The following is a 27,956-nucleotide window of genomic DNA, read 5'->3' on the forward strand; positions in this document are numbered from 1 at the left end:
TTTCTACGATCGCGAAGATAGTTAAAGTCTCAGGAGTACCATCGTAGCATCATTTCAATGCATCAGAGAAGCTCGTCAACCCAAAAGCAAAAAAATAGATATTATTTTTGTGGCAAGGCCAGGAAGGTCTTCACGATTCAATCAACTCAGTCTCATGAAGCTGGTTGTACGACTACTTGTTTATGGCGATCGGAGACACGGTACAAATGATCCTTTTTCCCCTACACCATGTCCGTGATTATACCGCCTCGCCAAACTGATGGGTCGTGAAACGTGGACTGTATCCGGTTCGCTGGCTCGTGATTTCTTGCAAACCAATCATGACAGCATCTTTTAGAGTTGCTCGCCTCCACTACTATTTCAACGTCAACGGCGTTGTTTCTATGTACGTGGGAACCTATGTGACCGTTACTAGCAAACAACAATGTCCGATTGGTCGTACACGTGGAGGAAAGAAGACTGTCGTGAGAGCGACGACTGTTTGTTTCGATTAAGAGACGGATCAAGCACCACGAAAGATAGATGGCTAGAAGACTAAAAAGAGTTGGTAGTAGTAGAATCTCATCATTTCCTGCTGATCTGGGATCCTCGGGATTCAGTCATACGTTGTCCACGTGATAACCTTGCCTAGAGGAGGGAGCGGGCTTTCCAGGACGTATGCGGGGGACACCAGTGACGGCTTCGCTTCTGCGAAACAACTCCAATAGTCATTGATCAAACAACCCAAAAATAGCAACAAGAAAAATAAAACCCGATATCAATAGAATGTTTGAAGCCTCGATTGAATACGTCCAAATCCGTAAATGTATTTGACATTTTGGCATCCCTAAAGCTTTCAAAAGGAAAGACATTTCTCGGTTCTACAATCCGCTTTTAATGGAATCCCCAAGACACGAAGCCTATTTAGATAACTTAGTCTATCAGCCTGTGCCACTTTCAAGTTAATTCAATGAAATGGTGAAAGTTCACGCATGAATTAGATGTTTGTTTTCAGAAGTTTCTTGACACACTGAGTGAACAATTGGATATTACTGAAAAGACTGTATTATCTTTAAAAAATGATATAAGTTAGTATGAGCGAAATCCCTTGACATTCTCCGTATATTAGTCGGCCTTGAGTTGCTTCGCTTGTGTAATAAAGTTGCAAGTAATTATAGGTGACATTACAACCCTTTATTTTCTTTTGCCACGAGACACTATCGTGATTGTTTCCTTTCAACAAAAAGGATGTACCCGAATAAACCATTGATCCAACAACCTAAAAATAGCCTTCCAAAATGTGAAAGTATCAACTGGAGTTTGTCTTTGCTATATATATAGAAAATTCCCTATTTGTAAATGTACATTTGATGTGTCAAAGTTTGGAGTGGAAGCTCAAGAAGCACAAATCTGTTTGCATTCATCCACGGACGAGATGGTTCTCCAGTTACTTATAAGTCTCGATAAACAATCGTTATCGATGGCTTTCCACTCCGTTTATTTTTCTGGCCCAGATTTTGGCTGTGAACAAACTTCTTCATCTTTTTATTTTTGGCATTTTTCCAAACTCCTGACGCTGAATGCCCTCCCGGGCGCTAAATCGATTGTGTCCTTTACGGGAATCACGCAATATATAGCGGATCCTTTTCCCGTTTTGGTGGTACCCCGTGAAAACGCCGATGAAAGCATGTGGTTTTCTGGAACAATACTGTTCATGCAATTGCACAGGAAGCGCTTTTGCTTGAGCTCCTAGTCAATGCAGTACTCAATGAACTCTGAGTTCACCATTGCAATAATTTTCCACTTCGCTTATCGACCCGATTTAAGAGCAAACACGACGAACGGTAGTTCCAGCTGGCCTGCATCAGATAAGTAAAAAGGAAAAACAACAAAAAAGAAAATAAAAAGGGACAGAAGGTTTTGGAGAGCTGATGGGCTTGACACCCTCAGTTGTTGATTGATTGCCTGCCCTTTTTTGCACCACCGGTGTTTGTTGTTTCTCCACTCGAATAACAACGAGGTTGAAATAACTTGATAAGGCATAAATGGTGGCACGATGATTCGATAAGGGCCCTGTATTTATGAAGACTTGACCACAGGCTCTCACTTCAGTTTAGATGATGCTTTTCGCAACGATGCAGTCGGATAGTGCAATGTCCTTTTGGCTGATTGTGATCCTCCTGCTAGGAGTTTTCTCTTTGTCCGAGTCGAAGGTACGCACACTTTTCGTGATTTATTTTGACGAAATTATACATGTGTAATTTCATTTGTTACATTTTATAGTCTTTTCCGAAAGCAACCCTTGCTAAGCCACCCGTCGATGATGTGCAGCTCACTGTTGCACATCGAGGAAGTAAGATTTTGATAGAATTTTATCGATTAAGGTTCTTGAAAATTAAGACAATCCTAATTCATTCCAGCACCAGTATACACCGATGACGACATCTTCGTGTCATTGGTATGTTGAATAAATTCCTATTTGTATTTTCTGTAAAGTTGTTTTATCGCACTTTTAACGATTGCAGAAAACACGTGCAAATGCATTAACAGAGTCATTGAATCCATCGTGGGTCAATTATAGCGATCCGAAACTACTCTGGAATCCTCAGGACATTCCTTACTTCATCGATCCGAGTTTGGGTATTTGCACTTCACGATTCTTTTCGAAAGCTACCACATCTAATTAAGCTAATGAGGCGTTGTTTGAACTGTAATCTGGTTTGGAAATTAGCAAACTACACGAACATAATCTACACGTCGCTGTCGGAATTCACCCAAGTGTCCTGCCTGCGATTCCGAGAACTTTATTCCTCCGAATCCCATTCGTGGCCTAAAGATTACCTTTATTTTAACAATTCAGAGGTTAATTGAATGATGCATCAATACTGTTTCAAATTTAATTACTTTCTTTTTTAACACAGGGCTGTGCTTCTTTCGTTGGCCGTCAGGGTGGCGCACAACTGATCTCTTTACAGGCCGAAAAGTGCACAGCCGATGGTGCTGGCAAAGTCATGCACTTGATTCTTCATTCGTTAGGTTTGATACAATTTTAGGGGAGGACATTTTTGTTTGCCACTGAATTTTCTTTCTTAATAAGGTTTTGGACATGAACACAACCGACCGGATCGTGAAAGTGCCATCCGTATTCACTGGCAAAACGTGAACGAAACCAAAAGGCAATACCTCATCAAATACAAGTAGAATTTATTGTCTTATATGCATCATTTCTTGAATAATTAATTCAATTTTCTTTCTAAAATATCTAGTGGGACTGATGCGGCTACGTATAACGAGTCTTACGATTACGACAGCATCATGCACGGTAGTAACACTCTTTTCACGACCAATTCTTCGTTGATGACGATCACTGCTAGAAATGGTATGCACTTTCTGCGATCAATATCAAACAAAATCAATTCACCAATACTATATTGATTACATAATAGATTCAAATTTGCCATTGGGTAATCGTGATCATCCTAGCGCTGCTGATATTCGTCGTCTGAACGCTCGATATTCTTGTTCCAGTACAACGGAAGCCCCGACAGGCAGTGAATGTGACCCTACGGCAAGTGCCCCAACTTGCTTCGGTGAAACGCGCCCAACGTTAGCAGATCCGGCGGATTGTACAAAATATTACGTCTGTCAGGGTAGTGAACCGATCCGGATGCCGTGCCCGGAAGGATTGTACTACAATCCTTTAATATTCGTTTGCGACTGGCCGTGGGCCACCATATGTTGCTCGGCGACTAGACGTCGTGATGGAACAGTTACTGCTGCAACAATCAAATAATTGATCCTAACGATTTGATTTTGGTTTGTGCTTTAATATTATGAAAATACGTAGACACGACAAGTACTTGTAGAAATTTTCGCTAACAATGCAACACGTAGAAAAATAGAAACACATTTACTGCTTATTTGATTACACCATTTTTAATACGTTTGCATATTAAATGAAATTATGCTTTTACTCGAATCTACTCCGGTGCTAAAGTTTAAAGACAAGAAGCTTTTCATCAATAAATGCGATTCAATTGAAGTAAATGTAAAACAGCAAAACATGCTGTTTGCATTCACTTGTTTGTCATTGTTTTTTTGTGCACAATGACTTTGGGGTTTTTTCGTTTGTGGAAAGGTGCAAGGGGATGGTAACCAAAATATGTCGCACATATTTCTCTACAAACTTCTAAAAGGATGGGTGCGATAAATGACTGAGTTTGAATACCTAGCCTTTCCTATCGCTTCTCGTGTTTGCCACTTTTACAATATCGAAATATCTCCCCCTCCCCACAGGTAAAATTCTATCCATAATTATTCATTTTTTAGACAGGGGTTAGAAAATTGAGTCAGTTGTTGGGGTAATCGTGCCGCAGTCGGATGTAGCTCAGTGATATCACCATTATTTTCAATTCTTCCATTTCAACAATCCTTCATAATATCGGTAAGTTTTTTCTCCCCATCTTTACGTTTCTTGAATACGTGACGTGTCTTTAACTTTGCAATACGTACCAAGACACTAGAATTTTTCTTTGATGTCGTGATCTTGGCAAGTTAGCTTCAATTCGGCACACGAGGGCGTATTTAATTGGAAGACCATGACACTGTCTGGGTCTAATGATTTGAAAATTATTGCTCATCGTTTAATAAAGTTAGCTGTAGTTTAATTCGAATTTTGTCCTGTCGCTAGGTTCAATCCGTTCCCTAAGTTAAAATGAACCAAATTGTTTGAAATGAATTTGGCTGCTCACGTATTGTTTCCATTTAAATGTCGACTTCCGAATTTATGCTTTATCACACACTCTTTGAAATTTACGTTACCGATTTGCAGCATTAAAAAATGATAGAATCCAACATCGTGAAATGGAGGTTCTCCATCTATGAGATTATCAAAAGACCTTTTCTTTTCTTTCACAAATTTGCAATCCAAATGGGGTTAAATATAGTCAAGTACTCTACGAACTCTCGTAGGCTCTTGAAATCCAATTTCTAACGTTCTTCTCCACACTCCGTCTATAGTGAAGGTGACGCAATGTTGATAGGGTTGATCCATTATGCAATTTGTTATAGTAGAATGGATCGATTGTTACAAATCTCAACCATCTATTCTTGTCTGCCTTTGACTCCTCGACTGGACAGAGTAAGATGAAAAACGGTTACAACTCTTAAGGAGCCTAACATAAGAAAGGAATTGGAGTGCCGAATAACTACATGACAGGCCATTTCCATGAACGCCCAGGCAAATAATGCACTTTGACCGCATACGTTACCCTTTGACAACTTAATAATAATGCGAAATCTTGCTGTTGTCTAAACGAAAATTTTTTCATGGAATTTACAATCTTTCCCGCTTGAATTTTCATCATTCAGTTTAGACTTTTACGTCCAAGACAAACCGTGACTGTGTTCTCCAGGGCTCGCGTTCTTGGCAAACGGCCAGATAAGGACGAATGAGAAATCTATTACAGTATCTACCCAGAAATGTATTTGTTTTCCTTTTTTAAAAAAATAAATACAGTCAGAATTGTTTTTCATTTTCTCGATTTTCCCGCAATCAGACGCACTGACCGCAGGACAAAATCGATCGCCAATGGCACCCCCAGTTTTCGTCTCTCAAGGTTCACGTTACACGTGCTTTTAATCCACAAGCTCACTTAGTCGAAGTGGTAGGTGATAGAAAAAGAAGAGGGGCTAAAAAAGAAACAAGGGCAAATATCAAGAAAAAGTTTAGCCATTTCGATGTGTTGAGAAAATAGGAACGAATCCAGCGACACTCTGCCGGATGGATTTCACGCATAGATAGGAGCGCGTAGGCGAAAAAAAGCGGCCTGTATTCGCCAGTAAAATCGTTGCCACGGAGAACGTGTGGTGACAGTGTAAACAAAATCATCGTTTTCGTTCTTTTAGGACTGCTGCTCAATTACCTGCGGCGCACAAGATCCTCATTTCCGACGCAAGCCGATGGACTCGCCGTTGATCTTAGCCGCAAACGATTAGGCCCACACGTTCGGATTCACTTGCTTCTCATCATGAAAAAAATAAAGGACGAACGTAAGCAAGAAGACACATCACTCTTTTTTTTAAGGTTTGCCATGTTACGTATATATGGCTTTTATACCCTTACTGCTGGTCTTTTGTTTTATATGCCTCTCTCCTATGATCACGATCCCAACATCTGTGGGCAATACTCCCGGCAACATCCGTTTCCAAACGGAGGGACCTTCCTTCCGCACAGATGGCTTGCATTCTCATCTATGGTGTGATAAATAGCCATCGGTGACGACGAGATGCTTTAAAAGTGACTGCTTATTGCCAAACTGCGCAATCCCTCTGTTTCGTCCGCGTACTCTTCTTTTATTTTGATTTTTATAAAAACCTGTGTTTCTAATAGCTTTAAGATGTGTCCGCCTTTTCCAGTCACACACGCAAGCGCAAATCTTAATGGACGTAATCGAAATCGAATGATTGCATTTACTCCGCTAATTGTTGTACGCACATGCAGCAACTCGTACATTTCACATCTTTTGCGATATGTGGAAGGAATTAAAGTAAGATGAAGGCCCATCAGTTTTTATTGCCGAAAATCATTAAGGATTTTTTAAGGTTTCGTTCTACTATCTCTATAAGCACTCAACCTAACACCATTACATTTGGTTTGTTTGCTTGTTAACCTTTCACCCCCTAACACCTTGTTCTCGATTTTTTTTCAAAAACCCGATTTTGCGCATGCGTTTGCCATCATAGCTAGAGAACAAACAAGAGGCAAGGGGGTATAAAAGAATATATATGTACACCAGCCGGAGTGACGATTCAGCATAGTAGCGTCAATCTCCGTTTGCCGGATGCTCTTTTGAGGTTCGGTGGAAATTTGATTGCGTATTCCTTTCATCCTCCCCTCCTAGTAGAGTGAAGATTTGTTTTTTCATGTGATGTTTAGCACCACCGTCAAGCTTCGTTACGCCACGCGCGGTCCCGCTCGATGGGTCCAACGTTTCCACCTTCTGATCGAATGACTTTACATTACTCACGTTACATTTGCTGGCTGTCGGAGTGAATTAATTCGGTACACGTGTCGTTTCGACTTTCCACTCTTTTTGTTTTGATTTGCTTATCATCCACAAGTATTCTCCGTTATAAACTAGTGTGTCGTCATTGGGAATCTGATTGCGGAATGGCACGTTAATCAGTTTCTATTTTCAATAGTTTTATACTGAATTTAATAGGGTCGACCGGAATTGCTCGCGTCGACATCCGTCATCGTTTCCAGCTTTACAAAAATCAGTGTGGTTTTGTGGTGTGAATGAAAAAGAGAGAGGAACATAACGATCGCAGTCAGAAATTTTGAGCAATTGTGCGTAACCAGTGCGTTTTTATTGTGCCACATGAAAACAAGTTTTATTGATTATACCGAAATTCAGGGAAGAAAAAGCAATACCCAGTAAATATGGGGATGATGAAAGTTTCTCGGAAAACGACACATGTGCTTCCCATATTCCTTCTTTTGTCCTTGTGCGTCATAACGGGTTCGGTTCAAGTGGTCAGCCGCCAGGATGGAGACATCATGCTCGGCGCCTTATTCCCGATTCACGCCAAAGGCTCTTCGCCGGAAGGCTGCGGACCCTTGCAGGTATACCATTTTAAGCTACATCACCGTTGACAACTGGGATCCAAGTTCAATCCTTGTATCGTTATTAGCTTTTTATGCGCATTCGCCTAACTTTCTCAAAAAAGTTTGACGTAATGACGTCATTAGTTCAGTCGTAAATGTCATTTCACGCGATGAATCGTAAAAATAGAAAGGCCGCAATCAAGTTTTAGGGATCGCCACATCGCATTTCGATTCGGTGGAGGAAATGAAACGATGCCTTAAGAGTGATACAAAATCTGTATAGAACCATATGCCCCCACATGGAACCGACCGACCACTATGTATTGTATAGTTTTGTATCATAAATCAACAGGGCCGATGATATTGTGTATGCTGCTTGCCCCTTTTCTTATCGCTTGCGATTCAGTGAATGTTTTAGACAGCCGGAGAAGCTATAGACGATATAGGTCATGTGTAGTCTTTGTGCACGCCAGCATAAAATTGTAACAGCATAGTGTGGAACTTGAGCTGCCCGTCCATAGCGATACGGGACAACAGTCACGTAAGCAGCGTCGTTTACCTACAGTACGTGAATGTAACAGGATAAAATGGATCACAAAAAGTTGTCCGGTCTTAAACAGGATTCTCTTTTCACGTTCGATTTGGGCTATTGCATCTTGTCTCGTATTTGCGTTAGGACGACACGCATAGTTTGTTAGTAGAACCGAGCGAGATAATCGTGACGCACTTTCGCAAGAAACGAAAGGGTATGGTAATGAAATCCAGAAATTAAAAGTTACGTAAAAAGGGAAAGTAAGAGGGACGGGGAAGTAAGTGCTCTTTCTTTCATGCTATCGAACCGTTCCCTTTGAAAATGTACAGAGAGAAAACATTTCATGTTGCCAAATGGTTCAGAAAGAATTGAAAAATGAAGGATGGAGGCTGGGATGACGTATTTGAAGGTTCAAGTGTTGGTGTCGTCTAGAGCATCGGCATTGTGTGGGATTTCAGCGAACGAGTGGGTTGTCGAAGGTTTGATAGAACGCAGCTGCAAATGGATCTTTTAACTCTCCATTTTTCATGTACGATTTGTTTCGTGAATTCAATTTGGCCGACTGGTAAGCATGAGATATTACTAGTGTATTTGTCTCCCAACTGTCTGAGCAGCTCAAGGTAGTCTGCATTCGCAGAATTGGTTTATCGATTTTACAAAACCGACTTTTGTTTTATCAAAATTGACTTATCGTGATGTTGCGTGAACGGAGGCTTATTGCTCCAGATTCACGACAAAGCCAAACGAGCCATGGCAACCGGCCAATATCATTCATCAAGATGTCGGTCTTCCAATCAAGTGTGATTTTCCATGCAAAGCGAATCAAGTTACGTAAATCACATCCGTCTGCTGAGAAAATATGGTTGCAAAGTGTACTGCAAAATTCAATTCTTTGTGCTAAATGGAACGATCTTAATTCCACGTAAACTTTCAAGTTTCAGCAAATCAATAACCCACTATACTAATTGGGGCACTTGTTTTCCAATGCAACATTTGTTTCTTTCACCATCTTTTCCCATCTGTGGCCACACCAATATTTTATTGATAAGAATTCGTTTGCGTGACTATCGAGCGTGTGTTAACCTGTAGATTGGCTTCAGGATTAGACGTCTGGTGTTTTTATTCTGCCCTTTAAATGTTTGCTGTTTACAAAAACAATTGAAGGTCACACCCACTTGCAAACTAGACAAGTACATGTATCATTTCTGAATGGAAGTTGCAAAGAAACTTTTGCTATTTACAAGTTTCTTAATATTTTAGTAATTGATTTTTTTGTTTATTCAGGGCGATGATGGAATCCAGCCGCTGGAAGCTCTTCACTTCACACTGGACCAAATCAACCGCGATCCAAATCTTTTACCCAACATCACTCTTGGTGTACTGGCGTTCGATTCATGCGACAATATCGTCAACGCCCTTGACCAATGTCTCGATTTCATCAAAGGTATTATTAGACTTGTTATTGGCATAAAAGTAAATTTACCAACAAAAAATGAATGGTGTTCCATGTGCTCTTGGTGGTATTCAAGATGAATGAAGGCTTGCGTGCTATTGAATTCATCAATGGATAAAAAGAGCTGCTGATGAATGTGTGCAACCTTTTCATCATCCATCACCACCAGCACTATTGATTTGCTATATTGCTCGTTTACTCATATTGGGTCTTATTCATTTCTGTTTTTCATTTTCATGCTACGCCGTCGTTTCCGTGCATTCGCACATTGGCAGGCACAGTGGAAAAGAGTAAGTCGTTTACTTCTTTTCTTGCGTAAGTTGTAAGTTGATGAAGTAACAGTAATCGAGAATGAAACTTTATTAATTCGCAAAGGACATGCCGTAACTAAATTTATTTTATTTTAGCTTGATCTTATGTGAAATTTTGATGTAATTTTAATGCCCATCAACAAATTTTGTAAAAGGTTTTTTGACGAGGATACAGGAAGAAAAGCGGGGCCAGCTGGAAGCTTGTTCAGCCGGAACCGCGACGGCCAGCGAAACGTTAGCTGAACTGACCGGCATTCAAAAGCCCGTAGTGGGTGTTATCGGCGACCAGTCCTCCGACATAACTATTCAAGTATGTAATAATATTTAAATTTTTAGAAAAAAGAAAAGGCAGTTCGAGAAATTGATCATTTTGAGTATTCTATTGTCTTGAGGGTGTGTGTTGATTTGATCGAGATAACCATCATTGATTGCGCGTAAATGTCGCACGCAGTTGTTGGCGAAGGAAAATGGCGATCAATACAAGCAAACATCGTTAAGTAGACCCGAGAATTGCCGTAATGTTTGTACTCGGTGATGTGAAAACAAACAGTAAAAAGAACGTGAAGGGTCATCGCATCGCATGTGTTTTGTTCCACTACGTGGGCATCTCATTTGTGATCTACCGTTTTACTTTAGACTGTAGACGTTTTAGTCTGAGTTCAACAAGGACATTATTATTCACCTCACGTTTTTGTGTCAAACTTTGACAAAAATAGGTGACGAGTTTGTTGAGGATTTTCAAAATTCCACTCATCAGTTATCAGTCGACTAGCCCAACGCTTTCCGATAGGGAGCGGTTCGCATATTTCTTCCGCACGGTGCCGAGTGACGTGACACAAGCCTACGCCATTTTGGAGATCTTACGGTAAACAATAGAAGAGCAGCGCATAAAGAGAAGCGTGCTGGAAAAGAAAGGATCACCGTAACGGAAAATTATATTCTTTCGTGCCTTCCAGGAATTTCAATTGGACGTTTGCGTCGCTAGTCTACGAAGACTCTGAGTACGGCGTCAAGGTACAATTGTCAAATGGCAGCTACAAATTAAGTTTGTAATTCAATGTTTCTGTGCTTCTCCTGAATTATTGTCGGCATGACTTGCACGATATTAAAGTCCCAATACTTCACGCACCTTGGAGTAATTAAAGTTCTTTTGTTTGCCCAAAAAACCCTACCCAAACACAAACTTGAAAATGACGTTGTTCCATAAAACTGGAGAATAAAACATTGAAATTTTGATCGCAGGGTTATGAGACCTTATTGCGATTAGCCTCGAGATATGGTGTCTGTTTCGGGGCTCAAATCCGCGTGGACATTAAGCGTTTCAAGACGACAGATTTCGATCAGGTGCTGGGAAAATTGCAATCTCAATCTCAATCTCGCATCGTCGTCTTGTTCAGCGGAAAATCTTGCGCAGCTCAACTGATGGCAGCCACAAAGCGAATCACCACAAAAAATTCCAAGCCTCTCATTTGGGTCGGATGCGATGGCTGGTCCAGCAGGGACGTCGTCACCACTGGTAGTGCTATTATTATATAATCCTTTGAATATTTTCTCCGCGTGATTCCCACGCATTGCAGAGCACGGCATGTGTTACTCGGCTTAAATCCACTTTTAATTCACTTTCGCAGGATTTGAAACTATTGTTGAAGGTGCCATCACTGTTCAGCCTCTTGTTCGACACCTGGATGGTTTCGATAGCTATTTTAAAGCACTAAGGCCAGACACCAACATCCGCAATCCTTGGTTTTCAGAGTATTGGCAGGATTTCTTCAAGTAAAATTCTCTATTTTCCCATTTTTATAGCTGTTTGAATGACATAATTATGAATTATAGATGTCGACTCAAGTTGGAGCAATTACCCAAAGGCATTATGCCCAGTCAGTATAGTGATCCTTGCAAACCTGGGCTACATATCACCGATAAGCGGCTCACTTCCGTCAAATTTTTGCAATTTATCCGTGACGCTGTCTACGCCTACGCTCACGCACTGCACAATCAATGGCAGGCTGAATGCGAAGGCCGTCCGGGTGTTTGTGAAAAGATGCGGAATGCGGATGGCAGCGTTTTAAAGTTCTACCTAGAAGGGGCTAGTTTTACAGGTATGAGTAACATGATAAATCGTGCGATTTTAAATGTTATTTCCTTCATTCCATACAAATAGATCAGAATAAGCGCGTGTTCAAATTTTACCATGGAGGAGATGGACCACCGCGTTACTCTATTCTTAATTTTCAAAAGCACGACGACGACAGCTATATTTGGAAGGAGATTGGAAGCTTTTTTCGTAAGTCCTTCATTCGTATCGATAATCATTTGAGGCTTCCGTTTAAAAAAAAAAAAGGAGGGAAATTGAATTTGGAAGATTGAGTGCATATAGATTCTTAGAATGTAACCATGAATCCCCTCTAGGATCTCTCTGAATTCCAGAATAGATGTTCTGGCCGTTCAAGTATTGATACCGTTCTTTGTGTCCATTAAAGACGAGGTTGGGAGTCTGTAAAAAAAAAAGAGGGTCTAGTATACTGGGATCGGCATGGGTAGTAGCATTGTATCAATGATCAGATGAAGCCCAACGATTGAAAGGGGAAGACATCCAAGCTGGGTGATTTTAACCGAGTTCTATATAAAAAAAACACGTGTTTGTTCTGTCAACAGCGCTTCACGTTGGCTTCTGTTGTTGAGTCTTTTGGTGAAGGGCTACAAATCAAGTACCCACGTGATCAGCAGATGTCTTTCTCGTGTTTCTCTATGCAAGAAAAGAGCTTATAGTATCACTTGTTTCTTACGGCAACGGCCTAGTGGACTTGATAGATTTTGTTCTCATGCAGTTGGAGCAAACGATCAACCCAAGCTGGAAATCGATCGCAAAGTGATGCAATATCGGAGATACGAAAAACTCTATCCCAACTCGACGTGTAAGGAGCATTGCGATGCTAAAAAAGGCCTTGTACCATATCTACAAGTATGTTATCCTTTTTCGTAATAGTTTTCAAGGATATTGGCAAGATGATAAAACTAGGAGATTGCTTATTTTTCTTTCATTTTGTTTCTTGAAGAGCAACAACAGCTGTTGCCCGGACTGTAAGAAATGTGAGCCGTTTGAGATGATCCAAGGCGGACATTGCCAACCGTGTCCTAACGGAATGATGCCCAACGAAAATCGTTCCCGCTGTCTCTGGATCGACGAGCAGATCATCGATTACCGGAATCCTTGGGCCGCTGGTTCCATGGCATTTGCTTCGTTTGGTAAATATTTGCATATGTGCTTTACTACATTCTCCACGACTTTGTGTGCGCATCGGCTAAGTTACTTTACTGGAAACTGGTGCTATCAATATTTGATATAGCCCTGAAAATGCTGGCCATAAAAACTTCTTTGTTTTCTTTAGAAAATCAATGACGTTAGATTTCGCCTGTTGGTATTCAAATAGCGTATCTCTTCAGCGTTTGTTTCGCCTTTTTCTTTCACCTTTTTGTAAAGGTAGCCATGGCACGAACCTTTTATCGCTTTATCTTTTACCGCGTTTCAAAAGACGCAGTTAAAATTTTTAGAGGCATGAAAAGCTTCACAGAAATAAAGGATGAGAGGTAAGAATCATTGATGTACACGTGCTGGTTACTCTTCCCGTGGAAGCTAAAAGTCTTATAATCTGATATTCGCAGGCATATTAGTTTACTCATAAATCCTTTAGTCAATGCAGTCGGCATATTTTTAAAGTCAAGGTGTTAAAAAAAAGTTGGTAATTTCAAAGGCATATGTTTCTTCTTTAGTGACAAAAAAGTTGATAGTATCAGACGGCAGATAATCAACGGTCACAGATGATTTTTTTTAGAAAGCTTTACTTATTTGATCATCAGGAACAAAATCCTGTTTCCTTGAAAACGGTATTTGCACTGGATCGATGTGACACTGATACAGTTTAATCAACACTTTCTTTCGGTTTAGTTTATTAAAGATACATTATCGTTATAGACGATTATTTCTTTGGTCTTGTGTGAATGTTGTTGATGACCTCTTAATGTTTAATATGAATTTGATTATGTTGTTTACAATTAAGGAATACTGTTGACTCTGGCTGTGGCTTTCATTTTTTGGCGGCATCGGCAAACTCCCGTGATCAAGGCTTCGGGGCGAGAGCTGTCGGCTATCCTTTTATTGGCCACATTCTGTTCATTTGCCATGACCTTTCTGATTGCTTCAAGGCCTACTGGTTTCAAATGTGGCGTCACTCGGTTTTCACTCGGCCTCACGCACACCCTTGCCTTCGCAGCAATTGCAGTCAAAACCAACAGGTAAACATTCCATGAAATGTGATGCAATCTACACAAACGGCAAGGCTATCCGTCTAGACTTTTTATTTTTCAGTTGATTGCATGTCTTTTAGGGAATCAATGACATTTGAGTTGATATTATTATCACGAGAATAAATGTCGAGAGGCAACTGATGTTGTCTTTGGTGGAGTTTTTTTTTTTCGGCACGAAAAGGAATTAAGTAGATCGACTCCGGAAACGGAGCCCATCTAAAAATATATGTCGGGGAATATCGATGACGAAAAGGGTCACTAGAAACGGCCATCGATGCGTGATAAGAGAACGAGAAAGGTCACGATGTTGTCTCGGCTCTGCGAACAAATTGATCGAATACGGATCTATTTTAAGAAGCAAGTTCTACTTAATCAGCGTGACAGTTTCCGACAATTTATTGCGAAATTCGATTCACACACACATGTTTTTTTCTGTTGAAACGAGAAACTTGTTGACTTTGTGCTCCATTTTTTATTTGTTTTCTTTTTTTTCGCGGACACAGAGTGGCTCGTATTTTCGGGAAGAAAACTGGAGCGGCGGCATTGACCTGCCCGCGTGCCAAGTACATCAGCCCACGATCTCAACTGGCCATCACGGGCGCACTGACTTTGATCGAGGTCGTCGTCAACGCCTCCTGGCTTATCTATCAGCCACCGAGAACCACTCACATATTCCCCGATAGGTAAATGAGTAGTGCCATCTCAATTATGGCCGCGTTTCGATCATTTAATTCTCTATCCCGCACGCAAATTTACAAAAAGGTACAAGCGCGTACTCATTTGCGAAGGAATGGATCATTACACGTACCTCGTTGGGCTCGTCTATCCTCTCATTTTAATTGGATGCTGTACCGTCTACGCTTTTCAAACACGCAAGTGTCCAGGTGGATTTAATGAGGCTCGCTATATTGGCTTTACTACCTACACTACCTGCGTTCTCTGGATGGCGTTCATTCCGCTCTTTCTGACGGCGCCTACCACAACCCTCCGCATAGTCACGCTCGCCATGTCCATGTCTATCAGGTTTACTTTTTAATTCAGCGTATTGATTTCATTCTAATCTTCATTTAATCACATAGTGGCATTGTCCAGTTGGCTTGCCTCTTTGCCCCGAAAGTTTATATCGTCTTGTGCAAACCAGAGAAAAACACTCGAACGGGAGTCATGGCGCAACATCGTTCCAGGTAAATGGCATTCCCTGTTTATTTTAAGTTAAAAGTTCAATTTGAAAGCAACCAACAATGAGATTAAACGATACATTTCTTCGTCTGGCAACAAAATACTAAATCACGAAGCAGTTCGTATGCGCTTGCGACTCCACCGAGCATCGCACTTCATCCGCTTCATAATCACCAGGGTAGCCAGTTGACAATCGTAAATGGAGTCGAAGTTGGCGACATGTTGACGGATGTTGCCAGTCAACAACAGCAACGCAAGAAATCGATTCAAGCTCAGCACTTACTGGGCGCTTCGTCCGACTGTGAGGACAACACAATGAGGCTGTCGCCACACAACAGCGAACTGCACTTGCCTGATGACACGATCAGTACGACAATCATCTCCGACGTCTTTTGACGGCCGGTTTCTGATTTCAATCTTAATCGAATTTGTGATTTTTCTCTGGATTTCTTTTTTTATTTACCAACAGGCGAGTCGAGTATTTACACCCTTAAATTGAAGAGGCCAAGCAAAGGCACTGTGCATTTCGATTGCGAAGACATTGACGTCATAGACCAGCAAAAGCAGCAACAAATGAAAGTCGGCAACATGTCCAACGACTTTGGCTCGAAATCAATCGACTGATTACTGAACCTATCCGTTAGGACCAAACCCAAGATGAATCATTATTACATATACATAAAAAGGAAACATTGACTACCTCTTCCTGATGGATGTCGACACATGAATCCCATCCGCTTAACAAAAAGCCGACACCATCACGATTCCTAATTGCATAATCTTTTACGTTTTGTTAACGATTTTTATTAGTTGAATTGCTTGCCAAGAGATGGCATGAAATTCCGCGGGAGGTTTTAACTTGGTTGTTAACCCTCCTTTAAAAATGCCAGTTTTCTTGAGGAAGAAAACAAAATGTCGAGAAAATGAAGAAAGTGCAAACGAAGGACATTTTGGCCATCGTCCTCTTAAATTTCGCTCTTTTTCTTCTGCATTTTACTTTCTTCCTAAGTGTTTTGTTATGATAAATATACCGTCAGCCCGTTTCACTTGACTTGAAAAAGTGAAGGAAAAAAAAACTCTGCTCTCCTCGGCTCAAGTCCATAAATTTTTGTGAACTCGCGCCCCGCAGTTCACGAACTTTGAATGCTGGAGTGCAGGGTGAAAAACGGAGGGACGCTGTACACTTTCCAAGAGTCGCGACGATGTGACCGTCAAAGACAAAGAGAGCCGATTGTTGGCTGTTGCGACTCATAGAACATGTTTTATTTTACCCTCCCCCCCCCTTCAAAAAAGAAAAAAAGGACCTCTTGTACAGAGGAAACGGAGAGTTTCAGAAAGAAAAGTGGCCTGGTGTCAGATGACGCTCGCGCTTGTGTATAATGACCATTTTTGAATGATCGGCTACTCCAATTTCTTTCCATTTCTCTTAAGTATCAGAAACATACTTTGAAAGTCTCTTTCCACACGGTCACATTTTTGTTTTGTTTTGTTTGTTTTTTTTTTAGAGAAAAAAGGCGATGTGGAAGAAGAACGAAGCAAAAAGAGCCAATAAGAAATGCTGACTGAAGTTGTAGCAAAATAGAGAACCAAAGTCAAAAAGTCGTAGGGAGAATAAGAAAAGTATGAAGATGATGAAGGAAGGAAGGAAGAAAGAAGAAACTGGGCGGTCCCCGATAAGAGTTCCAGTCAGCTTGAGAAAAGCGCGCAGAGTAGGATTTCGTTGACCAAGTTCCTCTTCTAGAACTGTAGCGAGTGTGCTGGGTGACGGACACACACAAGTACACATGCGAAACAAGAAGAAAATATACCAGTAAAAAATCCAAAAACAAGAAGAGCCAGAAGGCAAAAGTGTGTACGTGTATGCGGAGGGTGTGTAGTACTATATGTGTGTGAAAGGAAGAGCGAAATGAGCTGGACTCGAATTTCCACCAGCCTCTGTCTCAGACTCAACCATGTGACTCGATCGAGTTCAGTCAAGGCTCCGCTTAGGTTCCGTTGGCTTATTACATCTGGCCGTCAAAAGTGTTAACGAAAAGAAGTGACGTTTTTTGATAGTTGAAGAACGTGAAATCACGGCAACTTTGTTGAATCAAAGAGAAATTGGTGGTCAATTAAATTTAGTGGTGGATCTCTTTATTGCAACATGATTTGCCGCTACGTTTTGTTGATCCTGTCTGCGTTCCAGTCGGTCCAACCGCACGGATTACAAACGAGTAAGTTTTTGACATCTCATTCTTGTATTTCATTTCTTCATTGATAAAAAAAATCGTGACTGTGGTAGTTTGAACCGGCCTTCTCTTGTTACGCGGCACAATCGTCCGTGTCAATTCCTTTCGATGTTGTGTTTATGTTTCATTTATATCGTCATGTTTTTATTCTTTTTAACTAATCGTTATGCTATTGAAATAATTCCATTCATTTCTTTTTTTTTTTGAAACCGAATTGTTCTATCACAATCTGCTGGAAAATAGCAACAGTGATGCCGTCATGCTGTGCCACCGCCGTAACGGACGCTTGCCGGACATTCTGCCAAAAAGTAAATGAGTTTTTGGTTTCTCTTTTGCCTAGGATAAATATACACACACACTCGTCACTCCATTCATTAATGAAGTTGATTCTGGCAGTGTGACGTTCTGCAACTGTTACCCAACGAGCGTTGGTGAAAAATGTTTACGACAAAGTATTAAAACTCGCTGTTTTAACAGCAAGAATATATACGTGAATATCTATTTTTATCGCTGGCTGAAGAAATTAATGAACGCACGACCCTATACAGATTTTTTAAATGTTTTACGTCTTCAGCCTCTGGTGACGTTCTTAGGGAATGAAGTGTCGATTTGCAGAATAACCCCCCCCCTCCCCTTTTTCTTCACCAGAGTGCTATCTGGAGTAACCTTGTGACCATGAAGTTTGATTGGTTGGAATGCAAATTATCCCTCCCTTTCCTTCATCCAAAAAGACAAACACAAAACATAAACATTCCGGTTGACTTCTAGTATGTCATAAATTTCTTTTTGGCCCGGAACTTGGGAACACCATGTGTGTGATGTATAGTTTTTCTTGATTTCTAAGAAATCCATTTGTGAATTGATTTTCCCCTTGAAAATATTAAGGGTTTATTTTTTTTTTTTTCATTTTTTTGGGGTGCCATCTAAACCGACTTTGGACGGTCGACTGTACATCAGAGCAGCCCCATCTTTTCAGTGTCAAATAACCTCTACGACCTTCCTAACATTTGACTTGGCTCTAGTCACATCAGCCGTCACTGGCTCCCTCAGGCTTGTTTGTTGCTGAATCTACATGTTTCTCTACTGTCTCATTCATCAAAAATCAAATGATGGGCGCTCCTAAACCTTTTTTTTTTCTCTCCAAATGTTTACTTCCGCTGATGTAATTTGCCTTCATCAGGATGTGTGTGTATATGATCGTTATCCAAAGAGCAACCATCCACCTCTTCACCCCATCATTCCGTCATTTCCCTTCAACTTTCTTCCGTTTGACACAAATTTTATTTTTCTTTGCTCCTTCTTCTGTTACCATATAGTTGATCTGTGTCTTTGCACTGTATTAACTCATTTTCATCACTTGCAGATGGATCAAACTCTCCTCTATCCGGCTGATCCCGAACTGTTGGTCGAAATGGCGTCACACTGTCCTCCGTCCATGGTAACTAATGAACCATCAACAATCGATTCCTTTTTCTTGCCCTGTCGTGTATGTACGTCCGCACTCGCTGGCAAATGAGTGCAGCATAAGAAACAAGTTCGCTTTCTGTTATCAGTAAGGGGGGAAAAAGTGAACCAGCGCTAGAGTAGAAAAAAAGAAAATTCTTTCTTCAGTTTCGTCCTCATCAACGAGCTGTAAAACTGTCAACGATTCTCTAAAGCTGAAATAACCTATGCGAGTTGGTTTTGACAAAAATAGACTCAACGGCTCGACCAGAGTCGCGCAAATGAGACGTTCAAAGCAGACTGAGAGAAACAGTAAAAAGACTTGAAACGCACTGCTTAACAATACACAGGGCAGAAACAATAACAAAAGAAATGTGTTTCAACTTTGTATTAATGGCTACCAATCGACACATGTAGAACCCATTCAATACTGTTGCACCCCTCCACTGATGGTAACTAATTAATTTCGAAGAAAAGGGATCGACTTCGCAGAATTTTATGGCAGGAAGAAAACATAAAACATCATTTTGTTTATTTTACATTTAAGGATCCAAAAATATTCTTAATCTTCTCTTTTCTTTTTTTTTTTTAGCAAGAATCGTTTTGGAACTGTCTCAACATCACCATAGGTACTTTGAATTGAAAACGTCTTTTTGGACTCGTCAGTTAAAAGTTTTGTTACCTGAATAGGACCAAAGCAAGATGGGGATTACCTGGGCCGGCAGTGTTGTTCATTGTCGCCCGTCCACCGATGCCAAACGGCCTGTCTGAGAGCAAAACAGTACTCGGAAGATCTGGCTAATGAATGCCGTAAGAGCGACAATATGCAGCTCTTCCAATGCCTCAATCTCATCCGGGTAAGTTTTAATGTAATTACGATTAAAAAAAAAAAAATCTGTTTGTTACTATTGTTACGTTTCGTGCAAACAACAAAAGGAAGGAGAAGAATGTTGTACCTTATCAACCGATTCCCAATGCCGAAAAGCGTGTTTTACCGTTTACAGTGCAACGGCGACATCCGTTTCCGGAGCGGGTCAGTATCTTTTTTCTTATTCTATCCTTTTGTTCTTTTGAAAGATCGATCGTTTTTGTATAAGATTAGTTATAAATAGTTAAAACCTTCAAACAAACACCGCCTTCCCCACCACGTTTATGACCGATGCATGCTTCAACGAATCGTATAGCGTATTTATTATTCTTCAGCACGCTTTTATTCTCCCCTCTGTTTCCTATTGTTTTCGTGTTCTCTTTGACAAATGGATGAAAAGGAAACAAAAAGTTGAGCAACGAAAGAAATCGGCAACGACCCATTTGACCTTTTTTTAGAACAGTCGATTAGAAGTTGCAGGTTTCCAGTTTCCCGGAAACTACTTCTCTGTACTATGGACTAGGGGAATGCATATGGATACCCAGCACTGGAATTATCTTGAAATGTATGCTGTGTTTGTATGATTTCTAGGCATTAATGGGACGCTGAGGCACGCGGCCAATACGGCGTGTGCTCGGTCACACAACGTGCTGCAGTGCGCCAAAAATCTGCTGAAAGTCGATCGATTACCATTCAGCACTTCTAGTAAAAATTTCACCATTTTATCTTAGTCGACCAGTAGATAGATGACAATGTTTTTTGCATATTTTCATGTACATTCTCATTCGCCGAGTAGCGTTACAGTGTTGCGATAAGGGCAAGACGTTCCAGTGTCAAGAGACGTGCCGTTCTGTACTCAAGGCCGGCGAACCGGACGCTGTGGGCTTGCTGGTCAAGGACTGCGGTGAACTATCGCTGACTGAGCCACTATGGAAGTGCTTCATGAGCAAATCGCCGCCTTCTTCGCCGGAGCGAAGTGCCAACAATTATGACCGTGCCATCAACGATATCAGAAAGTAACACAACTTTTCTCTTCTAAACGAATGTTGATTATATCATTCTGTCTGACCCAGTAAGCCAAGAAGTTTAATCGATCCGTCAAAGACAGCTGCGACGACGATCACTACAGCAACGGCGATTCAGCGTAGCAGTTACGACGCTGCTAAATTAAGCTGTTGCGATCGTGGTACTTTGCAATGTTACCGTCTTTGCCGAACGGCCCACACCAACGAATTTTTTCCCGAAACGGTGGAATTGGACGAGTGTGTCGCTCAGCCCAGTGAGGCTGCTTTGGCCACCTGCTTTGAAGATGGTATAATACAACAACTTATATTAAAATGATTCACATAAACGTGATATTATGTTTTTCACAGTTGACGAACCGTGCCAGCCCGGCTGTTCTAATCTGTCCTTCTGCTCCAGCTTCAACAACAGACCACTGGAGCTGTTCCGCAATTGTAATCCCGAAGCGGACGCAGCAGCACAAAATGTCTTCCAAGAATGGATTCGTATGACACGCGTTGTCCTCCCTGGTAAAAAGTATTGTGTGTTGTTATAGTTGGACTAGTTATCTTACGGAATTGAGGGGGGTAGGTTTGACGGGCCGGCAAGATGTGAAGCTTTGGGGTCCGTCTACATGCATGATGCCACAATGGAAAGCCTTAGCTTGCGCCCTTCAGGTAAAATGGATTTATGATTTTTGAAAAATTCCAAAATACAATAATTTCTTGTTTTTATAGTTTAAACCATGTCGGCGAAACATGTTAAGAACCGCAATTTGCTGGAATTCGTGCATTAAATTGCTTAGCGGATGCATGACACAATACAATGCCACGCTGGCCGTCGAGTTATGTAATCGCTTGACGCCAGAGTCTTTCACAGGAGCCTGCATTAGTTTAGAAGATTACCTATCGCCCCAACCTAAGACAGTTGCCGTCGTGGCACCGTGTCGTTACAACACCTGTCGAACGGACCAGGTCTGCGTTGTTGATCATCGCAGTTCCAATGGCTATTCTTGCCTGCCAGGTTAGTCGAATGACAGAGCTGATTGAAATTCTTTGTTATTATAAAAATTGCAATGCAGGCTGTAAATTTGGAGACCGATCAAAAATGCTAGGCTTCCCGAAATCTTGGGTTCAACTACCAACACCTTCAACTTCTTGCTATTATAATAATTGCAACGAAGTGTGCTATTGCAATGGAAAGGGCGAACTTCAGCAATGCCATACACCACCTTCGCAGCCTTTCGAGGCTTGTAGAGTAGGCCAACAACAATTCGGTTCGTTCACATCTATTCTGCATTTCAATTTTTTAAATTTAAGAAGCTAACATTGGTCTTTTTCATGTAGTACATGGGACACGATTGCAAAACGATTGCAATCAATGTATTTGCCATTACGGGGAGTTGATTTGCACGCGTTATCGGTGTGACAACTCTTCCGGTGTCAGCTCCGTGATTTGGAGTTGCCCACTTCAGCCCAATCCGGTGTGTACCAGCTCTGGCAAACGATTCTTAAATACTTGTGTAGCACAATGGCATGGGACGGCTGTCGAACCTTTAGAACACTGTCCCCAGGAAGGACCCGACAGTTTCTTTGCACCTGAATGCTACACAGTTATCCAGCTGGTCTACAGTCAGAAACAGGTGAGACTATTTTTGAACATAACAAAGAAATAAATAAGATGATTAATAAAAATCAATTTGTTTCCAGATTGATCGCTTGAGCCGCAGTACGAACAAGTCAACGATTTTCTCGGCAAGCCTGGTGGAACAATCGCTGCGCTATTTGTTAGCATATTCGCACTGCCATGTCAGCGTGTTTCATAGTGTTGATGGAGAACTGCTTGCCGTCGTCCATTCACAAATGCACTGCGCCAGTTGCAGTGCCGAAGCCGAGAAAATTGTCATGCTCTTCGATACTCGCAGCCCTCAGGTTACTTTAAATGTTCAGCTCGACGTCATTTTACTGGCGGAAGTCGTCCAGTTTGTCCAGGTCCATCCTTCCTACACCCACACATCGAGTAGTAGCGGCTTGTCCGCACATCGTGTTCAATCCATCTATACCATTCCTTTTGTTCTCAGTCTGCTGAGATTTATTTAAACGTAAGCATCGTATTTACAGAATGAATTTTCTCCGCTACTGAGCAGCATCATGTTAAGAATCATCGACACGGTAGTCCTCTGTGTAAATGTCTATGCAGAAGGGCTGGCTTTCTAATTTCCTGATGGGAACCACACCACTGGGATTCTTGATCTTTTCAGCCACAATCCATTGGAAATCCTGTATTAATGTAATATCATGTAAATATCAACTGTAAAGAAACTATTTTTAAATGGTCCTCAATCAGTTCATCTTACCTCGGTCGACTGCCTTTCGAGAATTTTGTTATAAGCCACGCTCCTTGTATGGATTTCGAACGCGAATGTACAGTTCCCTCTATCGTAATGGGTTTCGGAACCCAATCTCTGGCTCATTGTAAGCCAAATTGCTGTTGCTTGTTGTCGGATTTCAGTCACATTCAACGTAACTTTTCCACTGTATCAATAAACATGTTACATCATATGTGTCCTACATAATATGTGTTTGAGATTTGTTTTACCTCGGAGTTGTCTTGTAGTAAGAGTGAAATGAAAAGACAAATCTTTCAACAGGTTTGTCATTCTTGATGACCATGACCAGTTTCTCCACAAAGTCATTTGACAAGAGGTTTCTGACGGTGTTCAGGGTATTATCAATGTAATTGTTGACTTCAGGATGTATGGATTTCTAAAAAAAATCAGAAAGAAAATATTGATTAGTGTTTGAATCATAGCAATTGAAATGTTGACTTACATAAACTAAGGCATTAAATTTTTGTGTTTGCCTGAAGATTTCGCTAGGATATAGTTTACATGCCCACAGAATCTGATGCAATGACACTTCAAGAAAATCAACAACCAATCCTATACATTCTGGAAAAAACATTGCCATCGTCAAGATACGTTAAATGTGAATTTTTTCAGAAGAATAATTATTAATTAATGTTTGCTACAGTACCATCGCGACCAAAGCTAGCTGAAAGAGTCATGGAATCATAACACAATGGCAGCTGTCTAGCAAATGAGTGTTCACGAATGAATCATAAGATTTTTGACATAGTACATAAAGTTTACAGATCACAATCCTAGATCGTTTTGAGATAGCTTTAAAGAAAAGATTTTGGGACCGCGATTTGACACCAAAACACGCTGTCCACGTTGGCATGGCAACGACTTCCTCACCGTAGTGAAGGGGGCGGGGCCACTTTGAAATGTGGATCTATTTTTATTTTATCCCACCACATTTGTCTGTTTTTATCACCGTTACAAGTTACAAACCAGAAATAAAGTTTAAACAAGTTATTAAAACTATTATAGAAAATTTATGATATTTCTGATTTTAATACTCAGTAAGGGCTCCTTACAAGTTGATCGTCAAACACTGGCAAATGTCTAAATTTTTTTTGCAGCCGGAAATTGTTGTTCTTAACAAAGAAATTATTTTTCGCGCAATATAGCAAAGTGCCTCGGGAAAACACGAAGAAAAGGGTAAATTATCGTAACTACAGTCAGACGAACAGTACTTCCCCGATGAAAGTGATGAGCACATGGCAATATGGCCGCTCCTGTTCGACCTAGGTTTTTCAAAGTTTGCCATTCTTGCTGTGCAAGGTACTACAAATAGTTTGTAGCCTAGCTTGACAAACTCTGCTGACAAAGTGTAAATTACCAGGTATAACGCTTAATTAATCGTGTTGTATGTACAGTAACTATGTTTTTCTGGCCAATTTATTTTCGTAAAATACCGTAACGTATAATCCACGTAAGTCGAATTAAGCCACGGCTAGAGTGTGGATTTCTTTGGTCTTAAATAGCCTTTATACTGCACAAACATTGTTACAAAATGTGTTTTGAAAAGAGAAAATTCTAATTGCTAGTGCTTTGTAGGTATCTTCTAACTTTGGCAAGACAATCACAAAATGTTGTTTCAACCTATTGATTCCCAAATAGTTTTATAGAACTAAGTACAGCGTAACAACTCAGTACAAAGTAGAATAAGCCTTGATAGACATTTTTTCATTATTAGCAACTTTGCTCATAAATCTCTTTTGTTGCCAGGTCGGTGCCCATGCTGGCTCCACAAAATGAAGAAAAGTTGATAGGCCGGCCGGGATGAGCGACCTGCTAAATGTGGTAAGTACAAACAATAACGTATCACTACAGCCCAAACAGAAAGCTGTGAAAGTACAATATGAGAATATTTTCTTTACCATTTATTTATGTACAGGGGGAGCTTCTGAAACCACATCTTTGTGCTTTCTTTTTAACAAGAACCTTCACTGGCCAAAAGGTCGTATTGGACGTCCCATAATAGAAAATTATGGTTTGGAAGGCAAGGTCGTGGCAGACCTAAATGACGGTATACACATATTTTCATGAACGTTGGCTGACTCAATTACAAGTGCTACGTTTTCTTCCATCACCGACGTGACTGTAAATCGTTTTTAATTACATCGTTTTCAGGGAGGAAGTCCGGAATGCCTGAAGGGGTAATTCCACTATCATCTCCTAATCCATAGGATTGCCATAAAATGGTGAGTGATCAAAACTGCTATTATGTTACTCTTTTTTTTTAACGTGTTAATATTAGATTGGGTTTTGGGGTTGCAATGTGGCTTACGTTGTCTCAAAGCTCTACGAAGTTAACGCAAAACCCTGTGTCTTGGGTTTATTCGCTTTCACGGAGCATTTGTTTTTGTTTGTTTTTTTTTTGCTGTCACTGAAAAGTTGAAGCTTTTCACCTTTTTGCTCTTATGCTTGTTCCGTTTAACGAAAACAAGATTGCGAAACCCCAGCAGACTTACGTGTAAGGTCTCCTACGTGTTTTTATATTTCTAGCTTATCTTTGTTGCAACTTACGTAGCGTCCTAACTTGGAAGGGATCTGACAAGCGTCTTTTGCATTCTTATTTCTCGTCTAGATATTGTTGCTAGCGTTTGACTACATGGCTTTTGTTCTGCTGGCCGTTTTTTTGGGAGGGATTTTTTTTTATTCTTCCTAGCCCAGCGACTCGGAAAGTGGAGCAGTCATCTGATACGACATTTTCCCCTGGTTGTTATACAGTCCGTCGTTTGTGGTGGTCAATTCCCAGGGCTGTACTATCGTTTTCTTTTTGTAGTCGTGTACACATCACGTTTTCTACATTCAAGTTCTTGTTTTTCTCGAGGGTGCAAGAATCTGAGGTAACAGGAATCGTTGACTTGAGTTGATGATGTTTCTCAATCGTTTGATTATTCAAAACAGCTCTCTAGGCTGTCGTGTTGGATGACCTCATTCGGTAGAGAGACCCGAGTCCAAAAAAGTGTTAAACTGCCCGTTGCGTTTGCACGGTGATTTTACATGAAAGGGTGGGCAGATTCTCCATTTTGAGAATACGCTTTTCTCTGTTTTGTTTTCCATCAAGTTTGAAGTATGCGGGTCTGTGCGATTTAAACTTTTTTTGCGCCATGAAAGTTGAATGTTTTCAAATTTCGATTAATTCTTTTGGTGCTTTTTAAGTTTGAACAGCAGAGCTGAACAAGTAACTAGTTTACAAATCGCTGGGGCAAAACGAGTGCGAATGAAGTTTTTAGGGACTTTTGCCTTTGTTCTTTCGCCCAACTTGTCAATTGCGCACGTAACAAGCAATAGAATCTCTTTTTGTATCACGTTGAACTTTGCACTAATTAGTAGTACTCTTTGTTTTTGTCTGTTTGATCGTTCCTCTTGTTTTTAAAGAATGGCGAAAAGTTGCGGAGTCGTAAAACTGCGTGGTAGTAAACACTTTCCTTTGTGATCACGTTACAATGTTGCTAAAAGCTTAAATATTTTAATTCATTGGACAGGGGTACCGAGACAAAAAAATTACGCTTTTTCGTTTGAAATTATTAATTTTTTTTTTGAAAGCTTGCATTTTGGCTTTCAAAACGAGAAATGAGCTCGTTGATTGGCTAGCGCTTATTAACAGTCTCTATTTGTCAATCTGTCCCGACTTAATAGTCGGCGGCAATAAGGTCACGTTCCCAACTTAGAACCGACTCATCTCGTTACATATAGAACGTAATGCACAAGAGTAAAATGGGAAAGCTTTCTCTTCTACTAGAATTTTCGAGTTGGGAAACCTCTTCATTTTCTAGGTATCCCTTTGACTGTAAACGCTTAAATGTTGTTCCTACAATCCCTTTTCACACGTAAAATCAAAGTTGTTCCATTCCATTTCAAACTTAGAGGCTTGTCCGCAAGAGTTCTGAAATGCAATTACAAGGCCATTGCTACACCACCATCTGAGCAATCGCTCTTTATGTGCAGTACGCAAACTTGTAATCCTTCACAGGTCGTGGAAAAGTGTGGCGTTCTGAACTTGGGAAAGGTTTATGCAAAAAGGACGATTCCACGAAATGGGATGTTTTGTGCTTTGTACGAAAACTCTCGTTGCTGTTTTCGTGTCGGCATTTTCATGTTTTTGTTTGCGGAACGGCCCCGTCGTCGTCGATTTGTGCGCAGCCGGGGCGTGTGGCAGAAATGTTATTACTGTCCCCACTCTGTTCACGGTCTGATGTGCAGGCGGGCATCTAGCAATCATGGGTCGCGTGATTGAGAATTTTGCGCTTTTCCTTTCGATCGATCTGCCCTCCATTCACCGATAATTACTTTCATTATCTATTTATTGTTTACATTTCGTTAATTTTTACTTCAATCTCGGCGGTTTGCTCGTTTTCGGCGTTGAATCCCGCATCAATAAAACGTTAGTTGAAAAGGTCGTCCTAGGAGAATTTTGAGATTTGTTTGGGTTTTTATCGGAATGATAGAATTTAACAATGCATTTCCTTGTGCACAAGGCTATTTTGAATGTTGGAAGTAGTTCGACTTGAATTGGTCTGCATAACGCGCCGGCGCGTGTTCGGCAGGGAGTCAGAAGATCGGTAAAGAAAAAAGAAAAAAAAAAATCCAAGCCAACTAGTTACTTTGGTACCGAGCTTGCCGCTTCAGTC

General features: G+C 40.8%; 5 protein-coding genes across 5 annotated transcripts in view; 3 read left to right on the forward strand and 2 right to left on the reverse strand.

Annotated features, from left to right (window-relative positions):
• LOC130691668 (coiled-coil domain-containing protein 28A-like) overlaps window positions 1-17,290 on the reverse strand; it is a 60,303-nt gene extending 43,013 nt beyond the window's left edge. The window contains exon 1 of the mRNA XM_057514655.1: window positions 17,286-17,290. The gene's annotated coding sequence lies outside the window, so the exon portion shown is untranslated. The remainder of the gene's footprint in view (window positions 1-17,285) is intronic.
• On the forward strand, window positions 2,055-3,899 carry LOC130691660 (hatching enzyme 1.2-like). Its single transcript, XM_057514644.1, has 9 exons — window positions 2,055-2,192; window positions 2,263-2,332; window positions 2,400-2,437; window positions 2,505-2,619; window positions 2,711-2,841; window positions 2,901-3,015; window positions 3,077-3,176; window positions 3,246-3,358; window positions 3,426-3,899. The coding sequence occupies exons 1-9, from the start codon at window positions 2,097-2,099 to the stop codon at window positions 3,770-3,772; spliced, it is 1,125 nt and encodes a 374-aa protein (XP_057370627.1). The 5' UTR covers window positions 2,055-2,096; the 3' UTR covers window positions 3,773-3,899.
• Window positions 6,900-16,414, forward strand: LOC130691642 (metabotropic glutamate receptor 2-like). Its single transcript, XM_057514612.2, has 18 exons — window positions 6,900-7,606; window positions 9,405-9,564; window positions 9,849-9,863; window positions 10,040-10,194; window positions 10,601-10,749; window positions 10,841-10,898; window positions 11,127-11,400; window positions 11,513-11,657; window positions 11,718-11,983; window positions 12,046-12,168; window positions 12,713-12,846; window positions 12,941-13,130; window positions 13,943-14,177; window positions 14,693-14,872; window positions 14,952-15,212; window positions 15,269-15,373; window positions 15,485-15,735; window positions 15,838-16,414. The coding sequence occupies exons 1-18, from the start codon at window positions 7,424-7,426 to the stop codon at window positions 15,990-15,992; spliced, it is 3,039 nt and encodes a 1,012-aa protein (XP_057370595.1). The 5' UTR covers window positions 6,900-7,423; the 3' UTR covers window positions 15,993-16,414.
• Window positions 17,120-23,008, forward strand: LOC130691675 (reversion-inducing cysteine-rich protein with Kazal motifs-like). The gene is made up of 15 exons (XM_057514665.2): window positions 17,120-17,581; window positions 17,840-17,904; window positions 18,960-19,034; window positions 19,632-19,668; window positions 19,730-19,896; window positions 19,976-20,072; window positions 20,499-20,612; window positions 20,704-20,923; window positions 20,981-21,219; window positions 21,281-21,439; window positions 21,501-21,586; window positions 21,647-21,932; window positions 21,991-22,185; window positions 22,256-22,551; window positions 22,619-23,008. The coding sequence occupies exons 1-15, from the start codon at window positions 17,512-17,514 to the stop codon at window positions 23,006-23,008; spliced, it is 2,496 nt and encodes an 831-aa protein (XP_057370648.1). The 5' UTR covers window positions 17,120-17,511.
• LOC130691678 (mitotic spindle assembly checkpoint protein MAD2B-like) lies at window positions 22,974-24,155 on the reverse strand. Its single transcript, XM_057514668.2, has 5 exons — window positions 23,945-24,155; window positions 23,741-23,859; window positions 23,508-23,674; window positions 23,266-23,443; window positions 22,974-23,188 (listed from the first exon to the last, which is right to left on the reverse strand). The coding sequence occupies exons 1-5, from the start codon at window positions 23,973-23,975 to the stop codon at window positions 23,063-23,065; spliced, it is 621 nt and encodes a 206-aa protein (XP_057370651.1). The 5' UTR covers window positions 23,976-24,155; the 3' UTR covers window positions 22,974-23,062.
• Between the last annotated feature and the right edge of the window lie 3,801 nt (window positions 24,156-27,956).

Source organism: Daphnia carinata, chromosome 1, assembly GCF_022539665.2.
Source record: "Daphnia carinata strain CSIRO-1 chromosome 1, CSIRO_AGI_Dcar_HiC_V3, whole genome shotgun sequence".
Taxonomy (NCBI): Eukaryota; Metazoa; Arthropoda; class Branchiopoda; order Diplostraca; family Daphniidae; genus Daphnia; species Daphnia carinata.